At 31.8% G+C, this 22258-nt stretch overlaps 1 protein-coding gene across 2 annotated transcripts; it reads right to left on the reverse strand.

Moving 5' to 3' along the window:
- Positions 1 to 14778: 14778 nt before the first annotated feature.
- On the reverse strand, positions 14779 to 22105 carry LOC134721918 (heat shock 70 kDa protein 12A-like). 2 transcript variants are annotated; one of them, XM_063585217.1, is made up of 5 exons: positions 19462 to 19594; positions 18175 to 18493; positions 17299 to 17517; positions 16415 to 16568; positions 14779 to 16025 (listed from the first exon to the last, which is right to left on the reverse strand). In XM_063585217.1, the coding sequence occupies exons 2-5, from the start codon at positions 18490 to 18492 to the stop codon at positions 14962 to 14964; spliced, it is 1755 nt and encodes a 584-aa protein (XP_063441287.1). In that variant the 5' UTR covers position 18493; positions 19462 to 19594; the 3' UTR covers positions 14779 to 14961. The 2 variants fall into 2 exon arrangements, with proteins under 2 accessions (XP_063441287.1, XP_063441288.1); XM_063585218.1 differs by lacking the exon at positions 19462 to 19594 and adding an exon at positions 22015 to 22105 and having other exon boundaries at positions 14780 to 16025.
- Positions 22106 to 22258: the final 153 nt, after the last annotated feature.

A 22258-nucleotide genomic window follows, 5' to 3' on the forward strand; every position in this document is an offset into this window, starting at 1 on the left:
CATGTACCTCTACAGAAAGACACAAAATGGAAAAAGAACAGAAAAAAGCATTCATAGAGTCAAAACAGCTGTTGAAATCCGTGTCAGTACTTGTACATTTCGATCCGAAAAAGAAATTAATCTTAGCATGTGATGCATCTCCGTATGGAGAAGGGGCCTTACTTTCACTTGAAATGGACGACGACAGTGACAGACCAATAGCTTATACATCTCGAACACTTACATCAGCAGAAAAGAATTATTCCGTTCTTGAGAAGGAAAGTCTGGCCATAATATTTGGTATCAAGAAATTTCATCAATGTTTGTATGGACACCCCGTTACAATCATAACAGATCACAAGCCGCTAATAGGTTTATTTCGAGACGATAAACCTATACCTACAATGGCCGCATCTCGAATTCAAAGGTGTTAGCTGCATATGAGTACAAGATTGTATACAAAGAAGGGAGTCTGAATGGTAATGCAGATGGACTAAGTAGACTACCGCTGAAAAAAACTTTGAAAAGACACCAACGCCAGGTATTACTATATTATTAATGGAACATTTGGCCACTACCCCACTTGATGCTAAACAAATTCAAAAGTGGACACTCAAGGACACACTACTGTTAATGGTGCTTAGATACATTTTGAATGAATGACTGTCAAAATGTCCCAGTGAAGACATAAGACCGTAAATAGTAGAAAAATGAACTGACTGTGTAGTCAGGACGGATGCATATTGTGGGGAGGTAGAATAATTATACCATAACTAGGATTTGAAGCTATGTTAAATGAATTTCACCAAGGACATCCGGGGATTACTAGAATGAAAAGTCTAACACGAAGCTATATATGGTGGCCGGGAATGGACACTGACTTGGAATTAACTGTAGTTAATTGTTACAGTTGTCAGGAAAACCGCAAATTACCAGCAGAAGCACCGTTACATCCGTGTCATCCTTGGTCAAGAATACACATAGGCTTTACAGCTACGATTGTAAAACTTCAACAAACGTTTGCAACCGAAGGATTATGTGATCTTATATTTAGTGATAATGGAGCCGCATTTACTAGTAAGGAATTCGGCCATTATGTGAAATCAAATGGAATTGTACATCGCACTTTCGCGCCGTGGCATCCAGCTAGTAATGCTGAACGAGCATGTCAGAGTTTCAAAGACGGTATGAAGAGAATGAGAAAAAAACCGTCGCATCTAAAAGGTTTTGTGTGAAACAAATGGTTGATTTATAAAGAGGCGTAATAATTCTCACAACCGTTTGAAGTGCATTAATTACTTCGCAGTGCATGTGTGTACATATCAAGTAGTGTAAGAAATAACAACAAGACCAGTGCGAACATTTTTATTTTTATTTTCATAGTAGGACATTATGATTTAAGTGCAGACAAACTTTAACGAATGAATCTGTGTGATATGATTTTTTTTATTTATTTTCAAAATGATATGGACTTATCAATCAGTAGCCGTGAAAAAACAATATTTGTTATCATTTTCTGTAATTGAGTTAATTTGTTTTCAATTTGGTTTTATCTAAGGCCGGAGAAGTGTTAGAAAGTTCACCGCACTCTATTACCGTATCATCTGTTGCAGTAATTATAGGGAAAACGGTACTACTTATTCTGCCATAGGCGACAATACTAGCATTTTCTAAATTTAACACTATTTATAATAAAAACCTGGATATAAACAGTTATGTATGGTGTTAGTACTTTATTATTCTATTTTAAAAATTGAAGCCAAATAGTATCATGACTAATTTCCAACGGAGCTGGTTTATGTTATCCATGCCCACCCTCATTTTACACCAAATTTATAAAATTTTGGAAGCCTTTTCGAATTGTTCTCTAGAAAATATTTCAATAGGTTTTAAAATTCATATCTTTATTATTTACATTCTGCAGTTATTCATAGATAAATAAAAAAATATATTGTACCCTTACATCCAATCACAGCGCTCTTAAGTTGACTTCCTACGCCCTGTCTTGGGTACACAAAAGGCCAACCTAATGCTAGGAAAATGTAATACTACCGTTTTCCCTATAATTGATAGATCAGCAACTCTCACATGTCTACCCTTTCTTAAATAAACATAATTAAATATATCAATTGAAGTGTTTATACATATGTTGTCATTCTGTATACTGACCATCAAACGATGTACTTAGTTATAGAAATAGTTATAGAAACTGGATTGTATTATTACATAGCAAATATATTACAGTTCTTAACGGATAATTCAAATAATACGAATAAATAACAGAAAACTAAACATTGTGTGTTGATTACTGAAACATTCTTATTTTTCTTCCCATGCACGTGCATGAATTTTACTCTTTTATACTACAAGCAAACCTGCTTAAGACACCACCTGTATTAAACAAAAACATGTTTAAAAGACCATCAAATTTAGATCCATATCTAGTACATTTCATTTCAATTGAACCTGTATTAAAAGACCGTCTGTCTAAAGAGACCTCTTTTTTGCTCTCCCTTAAGTGGTCTCTTAAAACAGGTTTTATATTGAGTCCCACTGGAGGACCTTTGACAGACAGAATGAGTATACAATCATTGTTATCGATAGTCGAAGTCAAACAAGTTAAAGATATATGATACGGTATTTTGATTGGACTGTCAAAATTAAATTGGGTATCATATAAACCCAATGCACTGCTTTTGTCATTGCGAATATCACGTTTGTCCAACCGTTGCACTGAAACGCTTGTAACGTTTTATCAAATTATCAAAAAATCACATAATTCTAATTGTATTCTACTAAGCCTTTTATAGCAACTGTTAACATACAACTATTGATCAATCTCGCTATTAAGTGTTGTTCATCAATCTTTATACATGTTAAACGTGTAAGATCAATTAAAATCATGTTGATCCAATCAAAAAGAGCCATATACGTACTGTCAAAAGACATACTAGTATACAAAACATTACATAACTGAAACTCAGTCAAATAATCACGTATATAAACACTCATCGTATTAAAATACCTGAGTTCGATTGAACAATAAGAATGATAATGTTTGAATTTAAAACAGTTATAATAATGACACTTTATATGTCATTTTGTGTTGTCAGCTTTACTATCAGATCACAAAATTTCATTCAAACGAAAAATACACGAATAGTTTCTAGTAATGCCTTAAACAGAACATCAAAGGCCAGATCGGGAATACAATGTTCAGCGGAATGCACCAGTGATGAAAACTGCTGTTCTAGCAGCTATGACATTCACTCGAATTTTTGTATATTATTTGCGACCTGTTCCCTCCTGACAGAATATGCAGAAGGATACACAGAAACGAAAAAGACCCCTGAACCAGGTAAAGCTAATATTGTTTTTATACTACATAAATGGAACCAGATTACAAAATTTGTAATTATTCGTCCGATCATGTTTAGTCATAAAGGCTAACGAATGATAAAAGCTTAAACCTTGCTTTATGATAAGATTTACATAAGCCTATAACACTCATTTTAGTCTTTTGATATCAAAGAAGATAGGGTCAAGTCTAAGATTAAGAGCGTGAATCGTCCGGTCAACGGTGAAACATCCGTTCCAACGCTTTTTTTAAGAAGGTCTTTACTTTAGCAAAACGTTCTTAACAAAAACGAAGATTTTATTTAGATGTGTTGAATCACAAAAAAATCAGGCTTCAGCATGTTCAGTTATTTCTTTGAATTAAAACAATATGCTTCGAAATCGTGGTTGCATTTATATCGGATGCTACTTACGAACATTAGCATCATTCGAATTTTAGTGCGTGCAAATATCATATAAGAAGATACAGACTCAACTTCCGAAATACTGAAATAGATTTCAAAGTTAAACATACACATTTTGAGACTTTTGTAACATCCAGCCTCATTCATTATTATCATACAACAATAATATTACTAATAAAATGAAGATGAGAAGACACTCTGTCAAAATATAAAACATTTCCATTAAGGAATCAGAACGATACTTAGTATTGCATGCAAAACATTTTACAATATAAACTAAGTGCAAGAGTAGATCTAGACCTTTACTCTGCATGAAAGAAAAAGATGATAAGCGTTAATATAACAAATGCTAAAACAAAAGAATGATGAGGTATTAAAAGTCATTTCAATGTATTGCAAAGTATGGCGTTCCCTAATCATAGTATCATCTTGAAAAGACTTTACTTTCGTGTCGTTAATAACACTACACACAGAAAAAAATCACAAGAAAAACAAGTGCAATGTACAAGTTAACTACACATAAATATGATGATATACATTTGTAACAGTAGTTTTCGTCGAAGTAAAACCTTGGCAAATTTGGTAATCTTTTTTGGTGTATTGGATTAATTAGTTTGCATACAACATGCACAAACATGTTAAGAATGCGGTCAAAAAAGCTTTTACCTCGTATAGAGAGAAAGTGTTGAGCTCTTCTCACTTAAAAATTCTTGAAGAAACTCATTGAATAGTCAATAGGTGACCTCTTGTAAAGGTTTATAGCTTTCTCTTTTATCCTGTCTAATAAACATTTGAAAGAAGCATTAAACATCAAATTTGAAGGAATTTTCGATCAACTGGTTATAGAATATCTGTTCACTGATGATAGCGGATATTTTCCTAATGTTGTGCCTACAATCCCCTTTTCACAAATTTGACCTTCCGAATTAGACGTATTACTGTGTTGGTACTTACATGACTTACACACAGGGTGGCACATAAGGAGCAAGATATGCTTACGAAACACTTCCATTTTTTTTGGTGGGGTTAATGTTCTCAGTCTTTAGTGTTCTATTCAATTTTTTATGTACTTTTGTTTGTCAGTTTGGCTTTTTTTAGCCTTGACGTTGTCAGTTTATTTTCGACTTTCGAATGTGAATGTCTCTCTAATATCTTGCGCCTTTTTTGTTATGTCTGTTTTGTTCACTCATTGTTGAAAAAATAACGGAATGTGATGCGACTGTCATACAAGTGATAAGTTAAGCGCTATAAAACCAGGTTCAATCCACCATTTTCTACCTTTGAAAATGCCTGTACCATATCAGCAATATGGCACTTGTTGTTTTCGTTTGATGTGTTTGATAATTTGATTTGGACATTTGATTACGGACTTTCCATTTTCAACTTTTCTCGGAGTTCAGTACTGTTTTAAATTTTACTTTTTAATAATTTTAGTATTCAATATTCGGTTCTCCCGATGATTTCACCAGTCAAACGTTGACCACACTAAACTATACAAAACAACTAAATTCTGCCAAATGAAATATTAATATTGATCGATCTCTTTCTTTCTTTGAATATTCTTAATATAAGAATTTCATATTGTAATATCTATCCCAAATTTATAATTTCCATAATTGATATGTTTACATTGATGGTGAGTGATGGCCGATTTGAAAATTGTCATTGAGTATATATTTCTTGCTTTGGTTCAAAATCAGCTTTTGTAGTGAAGGTACGGATTTCGATGAATGTAATGTTTTCATTACATTAAACAATGTTTTCATTACATAAAACAATGTTTTCATCACATAAAACAATGTTTTCATTACATAAAACAATGTTTTCATTACATAAAACAATGTTTTCATTACATAAAACAATGTTTTCATTACATAAAACAGGAGTGAACATCGAATATCACCAATTAATCAAACCTTTTGCTAAATTGTATCACAAACCGTCAACTGTCTCCGTATATTTGAAAGGACAAGGTTAACTTAAGGCTAAATTTGGGCGTCCATAATTTGAATCCTTAAATGGATCTATTTCAAAAGCCTTACAATCGTTCAAATTAGTATCTTCTTTAGAGTGCATTCTAATTATTTCAAAGTCGGACTATTTTGAAGTTTCATTTACCGTAAAAAAAACCGACACTTTGTGCATTTTGCAGGCCGAAAAGCTTGAGGAAACTATAGACCCAAACCCCTAGATTGTTTTGTAGCCAAAGGCTGTCAATTATGATAAAAAATCTCTATACACAAAAATTCTCTGAGTCAAAAAAAGCGGCCGAAAATAATTGTTTAAAAAAGTATAAAGAATTGTTGAAAATTCTACCAAAACTGGGATACAACATAAGTAATGCATAGTTATGGGGTCAGTTGTTCATACTAATAGTCATAACATAGTTATTTCTTAGTGAGATTTGTAGAATTTGGTCTGGCTATCAACATCAATTTTAACATTTTGTGAAACTTCTACTTTTCATGTTCCTGGTTGCGTTGATGTTTTGTAATGTTTACATCAATCTCTGTTAAAACAGTACATCATATGGGTTTTTAACTTACATTGCATTGATTTAAGTATCAATTGCGCTACGGATTATCACTTTTAACTCTGCTTAACTAAAAAGAAACGAAACAAAATAAAACACAAAAACTTAAAATATAGTGTTACTTTATTCTTACTGTAATTACAATTTCAAAAAAGGTCTAAGTTTTGGGCCACTTTATTATAATATATCATTGTCTTTTTCGCGTCTCTTTTACATTTTCGTTAAGGGAAGTTTATCAACTAATCTTTAGTTTAAAATCGGTAGTATGATAACGGTTAACACTGTTAAATTTGTAGACAATAAGTTAAATTGAATCAACGGGAAAATAATATAGTTATCAAAAGTACCAGGATGTTACTTTTATGCGCCAAATCCGTGTTTCGTCTACATAATACTCATCAATAACGCTCAGATCAAAATAGTTATGAATCCAAACAAGTACAAAGTTGAAGAGCATTGAGGACCCATAATTCTAAAAAGGTTGTGCTAAACACAGCTTATGTAATCTATTCCTGGGATAAACAAAATCATTAGTTTTTGACAGGAAATTTATCAAAATGACCATGTAAGTGATATTCATGTCAACACCGCAATGCTGACAACTGGGCTGGTGATACCCTCGGGGAGGAAACGTCCACTAGCAGTGGAATCGACCCAGTAGTGTAAATAGTTATCAAAAGTACCAGGATTTTAATTTTACACGCCAGACCCGCGTTTTGCACAATGAAACTTTTTTTTTATTTTTCCTTTTTTTGCTTGCTTTCGTTGCTATTTAAAGTTATAGTTATGAAAACAAATATTCAAATTAATATCAATTGAAAATTGCATACGAACATATCAACGGAAAGTTGTATGCACTTTGCACATCATTTACAATGCATTTTAATAAACAATTGATCGTAAAGTCGTGAACATTTGTGAAAGAGGAAATTAATGTTTATAAAGACTTTGTTTTAGTTCGTATACATAATTATTTTTTGTTAACATGTGAAATATGGTCATTGTTCTCCTGTAAGACTTAGTGTGCGATATGTTAGACAAAAAAGACGCGCATAGTTTAGATTCGTTTTCAAAATGAAATTGAAAAAAAAATTACGTAATTGATATTTTAACAATGAGTCATCAACGGTGTGTTTCAAATATAGAATGCAGGATAGAGCAGTTTTATTCCAATCATCAAGTGTATTTCTAAAACAAATCAAAAACATTTTGCAGTTACTGTAAGGAAAAAACATATCAAGCTTATAATTTGGTACACCAAATGCGTTTAAATTTATACATATTTCAAGCATGTTGTAAAGCAAGCAACCCTGAATTGAAATGTAATTACTTTATATATATTTGTGTACTAGTTATCATTTTGTACAAATTATAATTTATACAAGAAAACTGTACAAATTATAATTTGCATTTTTACTTTGTACAAATTGTAATTTGCACAAAAAGTGCCTGTACAAATTACAATTTGTACAAAATTTGACGAAAATTCACTTATAACTTGTACAATAATTTATAATATGTATTTTTGTGGAAAAAACTTTGATACACACAACAGAATTGTTATACAGCACATCTTATTTATCAAATACTATGATTAATTTCGTTTGAGCCGGTGATTGAATTATGGCATCGGAGATTGCACAGCATCTTTTGACAACCACATTTACTTTCAGAAGTGATGTTCCCGCCTATGCATTTACATGAAAGAAACCCTGGACAACCTGTTTTTAAGGCTGTTAAACTTTTTGACGTAGCGATAGTTGAAGCACACGAACCGATGCTGTAAATTAGCATGCGTCTTTAAGAGCTTCAATTTAGCTATAAGACATAAATAACCTAATAACATTCACACAGCTTTTCGTATATTTGGTACCCAAAATGTCAAGATTCAACAATTACGCCTTAGATATTTTGAGAACTGGTTTAGACACGATCGCACTGAGGAATATTTATAGACATTAACCCGAAACAACAAGTTCTACTTACAAGTTTTTGTTTCGTTTTTTCTCGGTAAGATATTAGTCTTTTGTCTATTGTCCACACGACGGCGAATGATCAGTGTTTCAATTTGAGTATCATACTCAATTTAACTATAATCCCATTATGCTTGTCCTTGACATATGATTGTCTTTCATTTATCATTCCGTGGTAGGTTAAAAACCTTTTTGACAAATTTCATTTTCTGATCAACAATGCCATCCATGTTTACACAAATACACAAACTGAGTAAATGAATAGAAGAGTGTAAATAATAATACCTCGGATGTATAGCTTTTGAAAACTTCTCAGAAAAATTGATCCCAAAGTAATTAGCCATCACAAAGTGTTGAAAAAGATGTAAATGTGAAAGTAAAAGATGAAATTCCCAATGCTATCATTCACTCACCCGCTCTCATGAATGATAAAGAACTATATACATTTGTTCTATTTTGTACATAATATGTACTGTATGGTCACTTAACAACAATTTTGTGGTGGTGTGCATCAAGTTAAAGCTTTTCCCACAAAGAATCAATATTATAAATTGTTGACAAATATTGTACATTGTAATTTGTACAGGCACTTCTTGTACAAATTATGATTTGTATTAAGTCAAAATGCAAGTTTTAATTTGTACAATTTTTTCATACAAATTATAGTTTGTACAAAATGACAACTTGAACACAACATATATAACGTTATTACGTTTTAATTGAACTCTTGTACACCTGTATCAGTATCATAACAACCTAAATAAATGACTATGTTGCCTCAAAGTAGATTCTATCAACGTGATAAATAGGATATTATTAATGTTTAAGCGAAGTATGTACCAACTTATAAATTTCTATTTCCAATTTTCTGTAGTTCCGAAGTGGTTTGTTGGTACTTATCTTTGCTTTGAATGGAGAGCTGATGGTGATGTTGGCCAATGTGGTGATGGTGAAGGTTCAAATAAACTTTGCTCAAGTGTAAACGAATGGACTACCTACTATAAAGATCGAAGTGACAACAGTAATGGAGGTTGTCAAATGAGATGGGGTATTGAATCTGTTGGATTTGATAGTTGGTTTAACAATGTGGAGATCTGCTACCAATGGATTTCAGTTGGTTTTGGTAGAGATCCATGTGGTGTAGGAGAAACTTGTGCCAATGTTGGCATGACCACAAAATATTATAGGGACGATACCGACAATATGTCGAAAGCATGCCAGATGCGATGGATGTTATCTGTCCCAGTAGATGCTCCGAAATGGATACAGAATGCCAAGTTTTGTTACCAGTGGTATACGGATGAAGATAAAGGTCAATGTGGTGGAGAAGCAAACGGGTCATATTGTGCCGTAGCGAACACATTTACCAGCTTTTACTCTGATCATACAAACGAAAATGCTGGTGGATGTTATATGAGATGGAAAATATTTGTTGATACTTAATTGTTCTCTCTTCGTTGGCTTTACTTTACCTTAAACAAATATCTAAATACGTACTTAAATCATCAGGATTTCGTCATACTTTGTGTCAGTCACGTGGTGAAAATGAAAACTTTTTCCTTGTTATTTTATAAACTCTTCAACCCTTTAAAATATCTTTCCATGCAGTTAAAAGTATTTTTCCATGAAGTCACAAATACACAAGAAAAGTATTTAGTATTCATCATTTCTATTTAGGAATTTATCTCAAGTAATCCATTGTTTGTTGAAGTTGTCATTAGAATACTTTGTAAAACAGTATGTAACACAAACATTTCAAAATATTTACAATTGACATAAGTCATGATCACGCTTCCACTGTTTGATGTTTGTATTTCATTTATATAGAATGCAGGAAATGATACTTGCACTTAAAAGTAGGTCACAAGTATTCCATGTTAAATTAATGTCATCTTATACCAGCCACCCATTCTATGATAAAACAGACACCAGATGTATATTTGTTTCGGTAAAATATTTGCACGAACTTTGTCTATCGTTGTTTCCAATTGATATTTTATTTAATTGATTTTGATTATGTCCACAAAAAGAACATGGGTTCTGGAAACCCTTCTGTTTCAAGTGTTAAAAGAATTTAGGACATTTCTGATCATTTCGGTGTACAAATCCGTAGTAAAATCAGTACATATTCAATACCCTTTTCATTATTTCTATTCTAATTGAAAAAATTGTCAATTCTTTTGGAAGCTCTCTATGTGAACACAAACATTTGCTGTTCCCTTGAATAAACGCACTATTAAATTGAAGTAAAAAGAACGAAGCAAACTTAATTAGTGACATGCTTAAACTATTAACCGTAAGGTATTGGGATAGATTTGGATGACTTCAAATGATAATTTTACTTACATGTCTTGCAATTGTATGTTTGAAATAAATTGGCTTATAAACAAAGGCAGCAGCAGAATACTGCTGTTCAAAATTCATAATTCGATTGAGAGAAAACAATCCGGGTTACAAACTAAAACTTTGGGAAACACATCAAATGTAAGAGAACTACGACACACAAAAGAAACAAAACCCTTAAATGTAACACACACAAAAACGATCTATAATATAACAATGACCATTTTTCTGACTTGGCACAGGACATTTCAAAAACAAAATAGAAGACTGAACCTGGTTTTGTGGATGGCCAAACCTCCCGCTTTAATGGCAATGTTTAATATAATTGAAATGCCAACAGTACATGACAGGACTACAATACATATTGATCAGAGAACATATAGGACAGAGAAACACACAAATAAAAGCTATCAAAAGGTACAACGTTTGTAACTGTATACGCCAGACGCGCGTTTCGTCTTCACAAGACCAATCTAATCAGTGACGCTCAGATAAAAAAACGTACGAAAGTCTAAACAAGCTGTACGAAGTTGAAGAGCATTAAGGACCAAAGTTCCAAAACGTTGTGCCTAACACGGCGAAAGGAATCTGCCTGGGATAAGAACATCCTTATTATTTGAATAATTCATACTTTTGCAAACGGTAAATTTATATAAAAAAGGACTATGGAATAGATATACATGATAAAAACGAAATGGTGACTAACTACAAATAAAAAACACTTATACATAAAACTATCTAAACCAGCTCAATTTTTAAAAAAGTAGGATAGAATTAGGATAGAATCCTAGATTATATTTGTAATACTGATATAATATTTTATAACACATGTTAGCATATTTATTCCCTTGTACTGATTTTCAGTTTTACAAGCGTGTATTGTCCCGTAAAATTCTTAATTTCTCACGTCATTGCTCAATGACGTCGGGTAGCCGATTCGTCAAAAGGCATATGACGTAGAAATATGATCGAAACAGCCAAAACAATATAGTCATATTATTACCACGGTTGTGTACTCAGGGCGTTTGAAGAACGTCGTGTTAGAATGTATATTTAGTTGTGCAAGAGGACTCAATGTTTGAGAATAAAACCAAACTAAAAAGGACAAGGGATTAGACATGTGTATGGGGAAGATATATTTCTTTTTTCAAAATGACTAAAAAAAAAAAGAACTCGAGTAAAACAGCAGAAGTATGGACACAGTGTTAGTGATAGCATTAAAATAAACATTATCAATTGTACTTCACTGTACCTCACTGGATACGCATTTTTAAAATAAATGTCTCTTTAGTAGTTCTCCAGGTAACTATATTTGAGAATCCTAAAAAGGATTAAACTATTTGAGGGGATGATAAAACGAGAAAAAAAATGACAAAAGATATAGCTAAAAATGTCCAAATGTTTACATTTGAATAGTAACAAATATGAATAACCATATTTTGTGTTTTACTTTTGATCAAAGAAAATGATACAATTATTTCGACTTAGAACTAGTCTTGCTTCTAGTTAAAATATGTTTGTAGATACTTTGTAAATCATCTTTGAAATGTCCATATCCGTGATTAGTCCATTGGTTGCAAACTTAACAACATTGTACATGTTGTCTTAATGAAAATATCCTAACTTGCAATGCAGATATATGCACACAGACCAAAAAAAAGTGCCCACATGGCTCATGACTTACAAGCTGCTAACAAGATATGAATTCATTTTTTTCATTAGTACCGAAAAAAAAGATAACATAAGCTTTAATGTTCGTTCATGTTGAACTACATGCAAAAGTATCGTTAACTTATGCATGCCTCATCCCCTTTAGATATTACATCTTCCACCATCACGGAAAACAGGTCTTGAAGATTGCATAAACATCTTCTAAAACGATATTATTCTAGGTCTAGGATTATTGTGTATCGCTTTTTGAAAAATATTTAATGATTTTAAAATCATTGTGATTTTTTCCGACGTAGTCGGTATAGTTTTGGTTTGTGCACTTTGAACTTAAGTACGCTTCACTATGGCAACAGACTACGCATGCTCGAAAATACTTTCTGTGATTTGACAAAATGCTGTCATGGTCGGTGATTTGGTTGTGTTTGAAAAAACGTCTCGAGAATTATATCGTGATGGAAAGCAAGTGAAAAACTATAAATATTTGAACTAGATCTTACAAAGATTTATATTTTTATTAGACTAATTGTGTCTCCAAAGGCAATAGCTCTTTGCATCCATGACAGCTGTGTATTCGGGACAATTATATAATTTTTAATGTAAACTTTGTTGTACGAATGTACATGAATTTTAGAACGCACCTACCGGCATGTGAGATTTCCGCGGGGTTTTTGTGAATGTAAACAGAAAGATACTACTTATACTACCAATAGTTTCTAGCTTTGTTAACCATAAATTAAGTTTAATTTAAACAGAAGTAAATGTATATTTGTTTCTTTTTATTTGCACTAGATTTTTTTGACAAATAAAAATTTTAGGTGTCATCACAATATTCTTATATATTATTGCCTTAATATAACCAGACTTAGTAAAGAATTTCTTGTAGTTACATTCAGATTGAGATTTTATTAAAGAGGTCCTGCATCATTGAGCCATTGTGCTTCTGAAGGTTATCGAAATAATAGTTTTAAACATATACTCAAATTTAAATACGTCGGATATCTTTTTTAAAGATAGTTCTTGTTAAAATACGTTTCGAATCATAGCTTCAGTCCCAAAATACTGCATACATTTTTACTTGTAAAGACAAACATGCAAATGTATAGTATAATTAACAAACATCAAATTGAGATATGTATTAAGTAAATATTATTCAAACTTTTTTTATATCTATTTCAAACTTGAAATTCCGGATAATATTGTGACTTTCTATTCAGTAAAGGTTTCGTATTCAGTATAGGTTTCGTATTCAGTATAGGTTTCGTATTAAGTATGGATTTCGTTTTCATGATAGGTTTCGTATTTGGTATAGGTTTCGTATTCAGTAAAGGTCTCGTATCCAGTATGGGCTTCGTATTCAGTATAGGTTTCGTATTCGGAACAGGTTTTCTATTCAGTATAGGTTTCGAATTCGGAATAGGTTTTGTATTCAGTATAGGTTTCGTATTCAATAAAGGATTCATATTCAGTAAAGGTTTCGTATTCAGTATGGGTTTCGTATTCAGTACAGGATTCTTATTTAGTATAGGTTTCGTATCCAGTATAGGTTTTGTATTCAATATGGGTTTCATATTCAGTAAAGGTTTCTATCCGGAATAAGTTTTGTATTCAGTATGGGTTTCTTATTCAATAAAGATTTCGTATTAAGTATAGGTTTCGTAGTCGGAATAGATTTTGTATTCAATATAGGTTTCGTATTCAGAATAGGTTTCGTATTCAGTATAGGTTTAATATTCAGTTTAAGTTTTGTATTCAGTACAGGTTTCTAATTTAATATAGGTTTTGTATTCAGTAAAGGTTTCGTATTCAGTATAGGTTTCGTTTTCGGTATAGGTTTTGTATTTAGTATGGGTTTCGTATTCAGTAAAGATTTCGTATACAGTATAGGTTTTGTATTCGGAATAGGTTTCCTATTCAGTATAGGTTTTGTATTCAGTATAGGTTTCGTATTAAGTATAGGTTTCGTATTTAGTATAGGTTTTGTATTCAGTATATGTTTCGTATTCAGTAAAGTTTTCGTATTCAGTATAGGTTTCGTATTTAGTTAAGGTTTCGTATTCAGTAAAGGTTTCGTATTCAGTATAGGTTTCGTATTTAGTATAGGTGTTGTATTCATTAAAGGTTTCGTATTTGGAATAGGGTTTGTATTCAGTAAAGGTTTTGTATTCAGTTTAGGTTTCGTATTTAGTATCGGTTTTGTATTCGATATAGGTTTCGTATTCAGTATAGGTTTCGTATTCGGTATAGGTTTTGTATTAAGTATAGGTTTCGTATTCAGTATGGGTTCCCTATTCGGAATAGGTTTCCTATTCAGTATAGGTTTCGTATTCAGTATATGTTTCGTAATCAGTATAGGTTTAGTATTCAGTATAGGTTTCATATTCAGTAAAGGTTTCGTATTCAGTATAGGTTTCGTATTCAGTATAGGTTTTTTATTCAGTGAAGGTTTCGTTTTCAGGTTTCTTATATTGTTTTAGGCCGTACGTTGACCCTAGAAATGTATATCTTTGTACAATAGTCTCATATATCAAGAAGCATTTATTCATAAATGGTTTGCATTTCTCATGCTATTTGAAACAACACAACAATTGAAAGTTACATGATTACACGATGGACATAATAAAAAAATAATAATTTTAATCACAGTCACAGTCAAATTATCTAAAGTGTTACACAAGCAAGAGGGTTCATATCTAAAGGCATCTTAAAGGAGATTTAGCTTTGCTCTTACAACAGCTTTTGATTCTGTTTCTACGGCCTTTGCCTTTATTTCCGTATCTCCGAATGTAAACTGGACTTTTCCATGGCGCCTTTCGTCGGTAGGATTTGGAATATCAATGACAAACTCGCCTATTTTTTTACACCCTCTTTCATCAACGTACTTAGGGATAGTCTCTTCCTCCGTGACGTAAATGGCAACATTAATTTTGTCTTGTCTTCTTCGTATGGTATGGTAGCTGACTTTTACTTTAGTGCCAACTTGAATGGATTCATTGGCCGACATAAAAGCCTCAAAAACGCGGTCACATCGTTCTTCTCCGTCTTCAACAACAAGTCTTGACCGATCATGCAATTTACTGTCGAATACAGGTTTGATACGACGTCCATATGTCCTTCGAGTGAATCTAGACTGGATGAGATTTGGCATGTGTCCAAACAAAACGGCACCTTTAAGCACCGCCAGTCCTGGGTCATCCGGGGAAATAACTGTTTTGTCACTGAAAGCCTTTCGAATTTGCTCCTGAACTAAATAACATTCAGAAAATCCGCCAACAAGTAGAAGTGTAGTAATGTCGCGTGCCTTACTATAGGAGAATGTATTTCTAATCAATTTGATAGTTCTTTCTATTACCTTTCTGAATAAAGATTTCATTAATTCTGAATCAATTATCAGTTTATCATTCTTCAGTGTGATCTTTTGTGAGTACTTTGACTCTGTAAGCAAAGTTTCGAATTCTTTATCCAGTTTACGTTTACAAAGTTTGTCGATAGAAACAAATGGGAAAATAATTGTGACTTTCGGCCTTATATTATTAGCATCAAATTTGTTACGCTTTGTTGTTTCAAATGATCTACAAAGATCAAGATACGAGTCTACCTCTTCACGTGCCAAACTTTCCATCACATCTTTTCCAACGATATCATGGAATATTTGCAGGAATTCTTTGTCTACTGATGTACCACCGCAGTCATCACCTGTAGCTTTACATAACTCCACCATCTTGTGTTCATCTAACTTCTCATGAGCAGTTATATCCACGGTCCCGCCTAAAATGTAAGTTCATAAAATGTTAAAACAGAGCAATTCAAAATAAACTCATCATAAATACCATGCTTTAAGGTGTGAACACATGACGAGTGATTTTAAATAATAAGGCCAAATAATGTACGTAGTTGATGTGCATCGAGGACCAAAATTCCGAAAGGCTTTTATCAGATACAGCTAAAAATATAAGGTTATATATCCATGTGATCAAAAATCCTAAACACACAATGATCTTGTTTGATTTCTAAGAGACTTTATTCTTTTCCCAAATGTTTGTGTTTCAATAATTGCATTCAAAATAGTAGCAACAACAAAAAACTAAATGGAGGTGTAATAACTGTACCACATATTCGATGAAAAGGTCAAAAATAGGATCAAGGTAATCACTTGCCTCCTAAATCAACTACCATATATTTTGTTCCCTTCTGAATCTTCGAAAATCCTTCCTGAAAACCTTGTTGACTCGACATGGATAAACACTGGCAGTAGATGGAAGCATCTTCCGGCTCCAAGGATATGACAAGTTTATCATCTTTGATACCTGCCTAAAATAAAGGAGGTGCATATGCTTACTTCAAGAAATATCTATAAGTAAACGAAGACGTTGGATATGTGTAACTATTTTGTGCTAAAACGTTTACTGTATGTGTATTATATCAATGGCAAACTTTCTTTATCAGTCATCCGTGACATGATTTGAAATCAGTCGAACTTTCTAAAAACAACATAAATAAATAGTAAAATATATGATTTAGTTACATTTTTATATGTTTATATCATAGTAATATAATACCACCAGTTTCTTGATGAGTAATTACACGAGACTACAGACGGTGGTGAAGTTAAATCTGGATCATAAAAAAATATTATAATGAATCATTCAAAATCCTTACAAGCAGATAACTAGCATTATTTGATTTTTTTTCAGATTATGTTATGATTACAGCACTTAAATATATACCCTTGCTTTTGTATTCAAAAGAATCAATTGACAATGCACCTATTTCGGGTATCCTTATCTTCTCCATTTAATCACCATTACTTTTTTTCGAAATGAAACCCTTGTCGGAAAATATACAAAATATATTTTTGTCCGGACATGGTGTGAACCAATACGGACCTGTTGTTTTATTGAATGGTCCGTCGTTTGAATCAATGCAAATTTAGAATCACATTTCTTTGTATTCGACAGGATAAATTTGCATATGGAATAAAATAAAATTGATTTTCATCTCTCACAAAAACATGACATTAAATAACTGAAAAGACACGAACCCTCTTAGCACTTTCCCTCATGAACTGTTTCGCTCCATCCGACCATATGGCAGGAACTGTCAATACCCATTTAATTTCATCCGGGTTCACAGGTACTCCCTTATCTGAAAGTGTCTGATGCAGGTGATCACGTAGAGCTTTTATACATGAAGCAAATACAACAACTGCTGGCAATGACTGCCCACGAACATCAAGTAATGGAGTATCTAATGTTAGATTCTGTAAAAGTAAATATATTCATACAGGACAATTTTGGGCGCTAATTTGGTAATTGAATAGGTTGTTCCTTAAAAAGAATCGATATATAACCGAAACCCTATCTTGGCAAAAAAAATAACCATAAAATTACACGGCGTGTACTTTCTGGTATTATTATGCCTTTCCTGAGATAACCTTAAACACAACATGATTATGACTCTGAATTAATGGGAAATGAATATTAGTACATTTATTTGTAAGCCTAATCTGACTGCAGATATATTATTTACTTATCAAGATCTGACAACACCCAGTTTTGCTTTCTATTCTAGTAATTGCTACATCAGTCAATGAGGCACTCCTATTTATTATATAATGATATGCATATTATATTTGAAAGACATATTTACTCGCTATCGATTATGGATAAAGTCATTTGTTCATGTATGAAATAATGATCCTTCTTTTGAGAGAGGACTAACAAATTCTTAAGCTGTATCTTAATACAAAATTATATCACATTTAATTTGTTAAAATCAATTTATATTATGTTGTTTTTTTTTTATTCTTTTACACGTTTAATACTTATAACATGCCTTGGTACATATATGACAACAGGTATATTGCAATTCTACAAACAAGAAACGTAAGGAAAACAAAGAAACATTTAAAACTAACCTCACAGCGATATAACTTCATCTTAAACTGCTGAAAAAAATAATAATCATTTTCCGATTCATCAGTCACAACAGCAGCATAGTCGTTCTCTGCTTGATATCCAAAAGATACTATTTCTTGGTTTTTCTTTAAAAGTATACATGTGGGTGTTTTCAATGACAACAGTTGTTTTGAACCTGCATTCCATACTTGATTGGCCTTAATATCTAGTTTATCTTTTTTGAAGCTATCTCTTGTTGAAAAGGCATATCCACTATAAGTTGTTCCAAAATCGATAGCTGCCACCAATAATGTATTGTCAGATTCTTCACAAGCCATTCTTTAAATACATATACTAGATCATCAGTATTGTTTTTATAATTTATTTGTCGTATTGATAGAATCGCATGTCTAGTTATGTTGTATTAGTCAGAAATAGTTTTATTCAGATATATAAACAATGGAAAATCTTACAACACATTAAACTGTGCATTGTTTGAATTTTTGGAATTTGGAATCTGTTTTATATACTATTGTTTAATCAATCATACAGTTTCAAACACCCTTTGGTTGGAATTATTTGGATAGTGTTTACTGTTGAATTAACTTATTTGATGTGTAGGTTTTTTATCTTCTTTGTTCCTTTTGATTACCACAAGTCGTAAAGACATTTTGGTAGGTATTATTAAGAATGGTGTTTGAATTTCTGTTTTGACACAAGCTGTCAAATCCATGTTCACCGTTTTGACTTCAATTCTAAAATTTTATTTATAAAAATGTACAACTTATGCATGTCTCAAAATTATATAAAGTCTAGAATAAACAATATACAGCGCATGGGCCCGTAAATATGTAGCTTCGTTTAGTGGGTATTTAAGACAACATGCCATCTAATTGACTAATCGAGTTGACCTCTGAAGACCTCCGATGGTCATATATGTGTCATATAGTCATGAATTTGGATACAAAAAGGAAGCAAACTCATGTAATTGGATTCTCCATTGTAAGTTTAATTTCTTTTTACAGTTTAAAAATAATAATAAATCATCGTTTTTACCTGTATATGAATAATATTTTGATGATCGAATCGGACAATCAAATGTTTTACCTTTATTTCATTTTCAATGTTGACATTCTTTTCCTTTTAATAACTTAACACGTACAGTTCATGTGTTAATCATCTCTAGCTTAGGAAGTAAATTTGAGTTCACATGAATACGGATTTGATGAGGTCTAATATTCGCTTGTAAGTAAAAATTCATCATCAATGTTTCGTACCTTATTCTGACAAAATTGAACAATACTTACTGCTAAAAACGATTTATTATTTCACTATTCCAATTTCATTAATGACTAAATAAACAATGTTATAGTGTAGCTGGTGTCCCTTCTACTCATTTGATGTACATTCTTCTTCTTAGTTCCTTTTGTTTTTCACGAATTAATATGTATAAATTAATATTCTTAAAGGGTCTTCTCAATAATCTTGGATCATTTTTTTTTTAAATTTAAATATACTAATTAATAAACAAATTAAAGCAAATGTTTTAAACAAAATTCAAATGGAAAGTATTAATATATGAGATAAAAAAAAACTAGTAAGTTGCAATGTTACTAGAGTATTATTAAAAATTGACATGTCCGCGAAAAAGAGTGATGGAGTTGCAGTGTTTTTTTTCAAAACGTTTGAATTTAAATTACCTGCCCTAAAATTTCTTTATCGGGAACAAATTTACATATTCTTAACAGATCTATTTCACTATTATTTACATTGTATATTTATATGGACACAAATAAAGTATATGTCTATGGTTTTACGACAAAAGCTATAACAAATTGATATTATAAGATTGTTCAAATAAGATGCCAATAAAAATATAAACTGACATTTACGAAAGATGATTACACTTGAATGTCAAAGGTAAACAAAAAAAGAGTTTGAAGAAACATGTAAGCTCAGAAGTTCATATAAACATTATAATTATAAAAATATTCTTTTTGAAGAAATTAATTTTTTGGATTGTTGAAATTTGATCTTACGAATATCATTCAAAAATAAAGTGGAAATTGTTTTGATTTTAAGTTCTAACCGTGTGTTATATGTGGAGATCAAATTTTCACGACTATTTACTTTTTGACAACGCACAATTAGGTTGAACCTTTTTACCAATATGGCCATATCAACACCACAAAATTTACAGAAAAGCTGAAGTCATGGAAAAACATAACAATTCAATTTTAAGTATATTTTTCATTTCAGAAAATTATAAACTATTAAAGATCTTGAGATTCTCTTTTTTTTTGTTCCAACTCCAACGAATGTGCCAAAATAAGATTTGGAAACTGAGATTGACATGGACAATAGATAGAAGATAGATATCTATATAAAAATTGCAAGGATTTTGTAAGTGATGGACTGTATCAAATGAAATTCATGTGTTTGTTTATTTTGGTATTCCTGTGGAAATCATAAAATCTCAAAATTGAGGTTATTAATAATTCTTATTTCTTCTGAAGCATGAAAGCAAAGTAAATTAAATTATCTAGTAAATGCCATGCCTAAAAAAACATTGCCAAGTCCACAATTAAGTCTTAACTTATATAGTAAATGTTGAGGTGTAAACGTCGCCACGGTCTTAAATTCCTTCTGCAGAACAGTAACATGTTTGATGAAAGTGCCAAAAATAAATGAATAAAAAATATTATTCCAATGTTTATACATATTGATAGTTTAAACAGTATTTGGTTGGTTGAGACTATTCCATGTGTCATTGGACAAATCTTCATATTCCCCTCTCGGTATCATATTTCCTTCTGAAATGTCGGGACTAATTCATGCGCCGTTACGCGCGGTTGCTGTACATAACGTCTTGAATTTCTTATTTTCTAAATAGACATTGCAAATATCATTATCATGTTCAAATTTATTTCAGACGTTAAAACGAAAAGACTATTAATTAACTTTTGATCAGTACTGTTAATCAATGAATGTCGTATTTAGTAATAAAAACAAGCGGATACTAACAAGACTGTATGCACACTTATAGTTGATGTTCAAATAGTTAATAAAGCATAGGCGGTGGAATAAAACATTAATTTCGCTTGGCCTCGGGAGATATGAAGATTTATTCACCCTCGAAAAATCATATTTCCATCGGGCAGGGCCCTCGTGAAATATGAATTTTCTTGGGTAAACAAACCTGCATATCTACCATGTCTACCTTAGGCACGGGAAACAAATGTATAAATGCGGTTACTTAGATAGTAATTACAATACCTTGATGAATTATGACCAATTTTCATCAATATAAAAAAGAAGATGTTGTATGATTGACAATGAGACAACTATCCACAAAAGACTAAAATGACACAAACATAAACAATTATAGTTTATGTCACCGTACGGCCTTCAACAATGAGCAAAGCCCATACCGCATATAGTCAGCTATAAAAGGTCCCGATAAGAGATCATAAGACAATGTAAAACAATTCAAACGAGAAAACTAACGGCCTTATTTATGTAAAAAAAAATGAACGAAAAACAAATATGAAACACATAAACAAACGACAACCACTGAATAACAGGTTCCTGACTTGGGACAGGCACATACATAAATAATGTGGCGGGGTTAAACATGTTAGCGGGATCCAAACCCTCCCCTAACCTGGGACAGGGGTATAAAATCTTGTTTCACTTTCGTTATGTCATGGTCTAAGGAGATTTGTAAACAAATATACAAACAAACAAATAAGCAAACAAACGAAACGAAACGAAACCATAATTTAAGTTATTTTTTGTTTGTGAGAATCAAATAAAGACGATTATATCAACAAACAGGGCTGTACAAACATATATAATACCTGTTATCTGAATATTATCATTACTGTTCAAATTCTGCTCTGTTTTTTAAATAGGAAGTTCAAATTAATTTTTACGCCTTTACAAATTGATCCCAGGTAAAATTTCTTCTATAAATAGATTTTTCAAAGTTTTAGTAAATACTTTACAGGTAATGCCTATTTTAAGATCTTGTATAACTGTAAACTAATCGGTAGTGAGAGTCTTCAAATACACATATTTTGGCTTGAAACAACCCTATAAAAT

Source organism: Mytilus trossulus, chromosome 6 (assembly GCF_036588685.1).
Source record: "Mytilus trossulus isolate FHL-02 chromosome 6, PNRI_Mtr1.1.1.hap1, whole genome shotgun sequence".
Lineage (NCBI taxonomy): Eukaryota > Metazoa > Mollusca > Bivalvia > Mytilida > Mytilidae > Mytilus > Mytilus trossulus.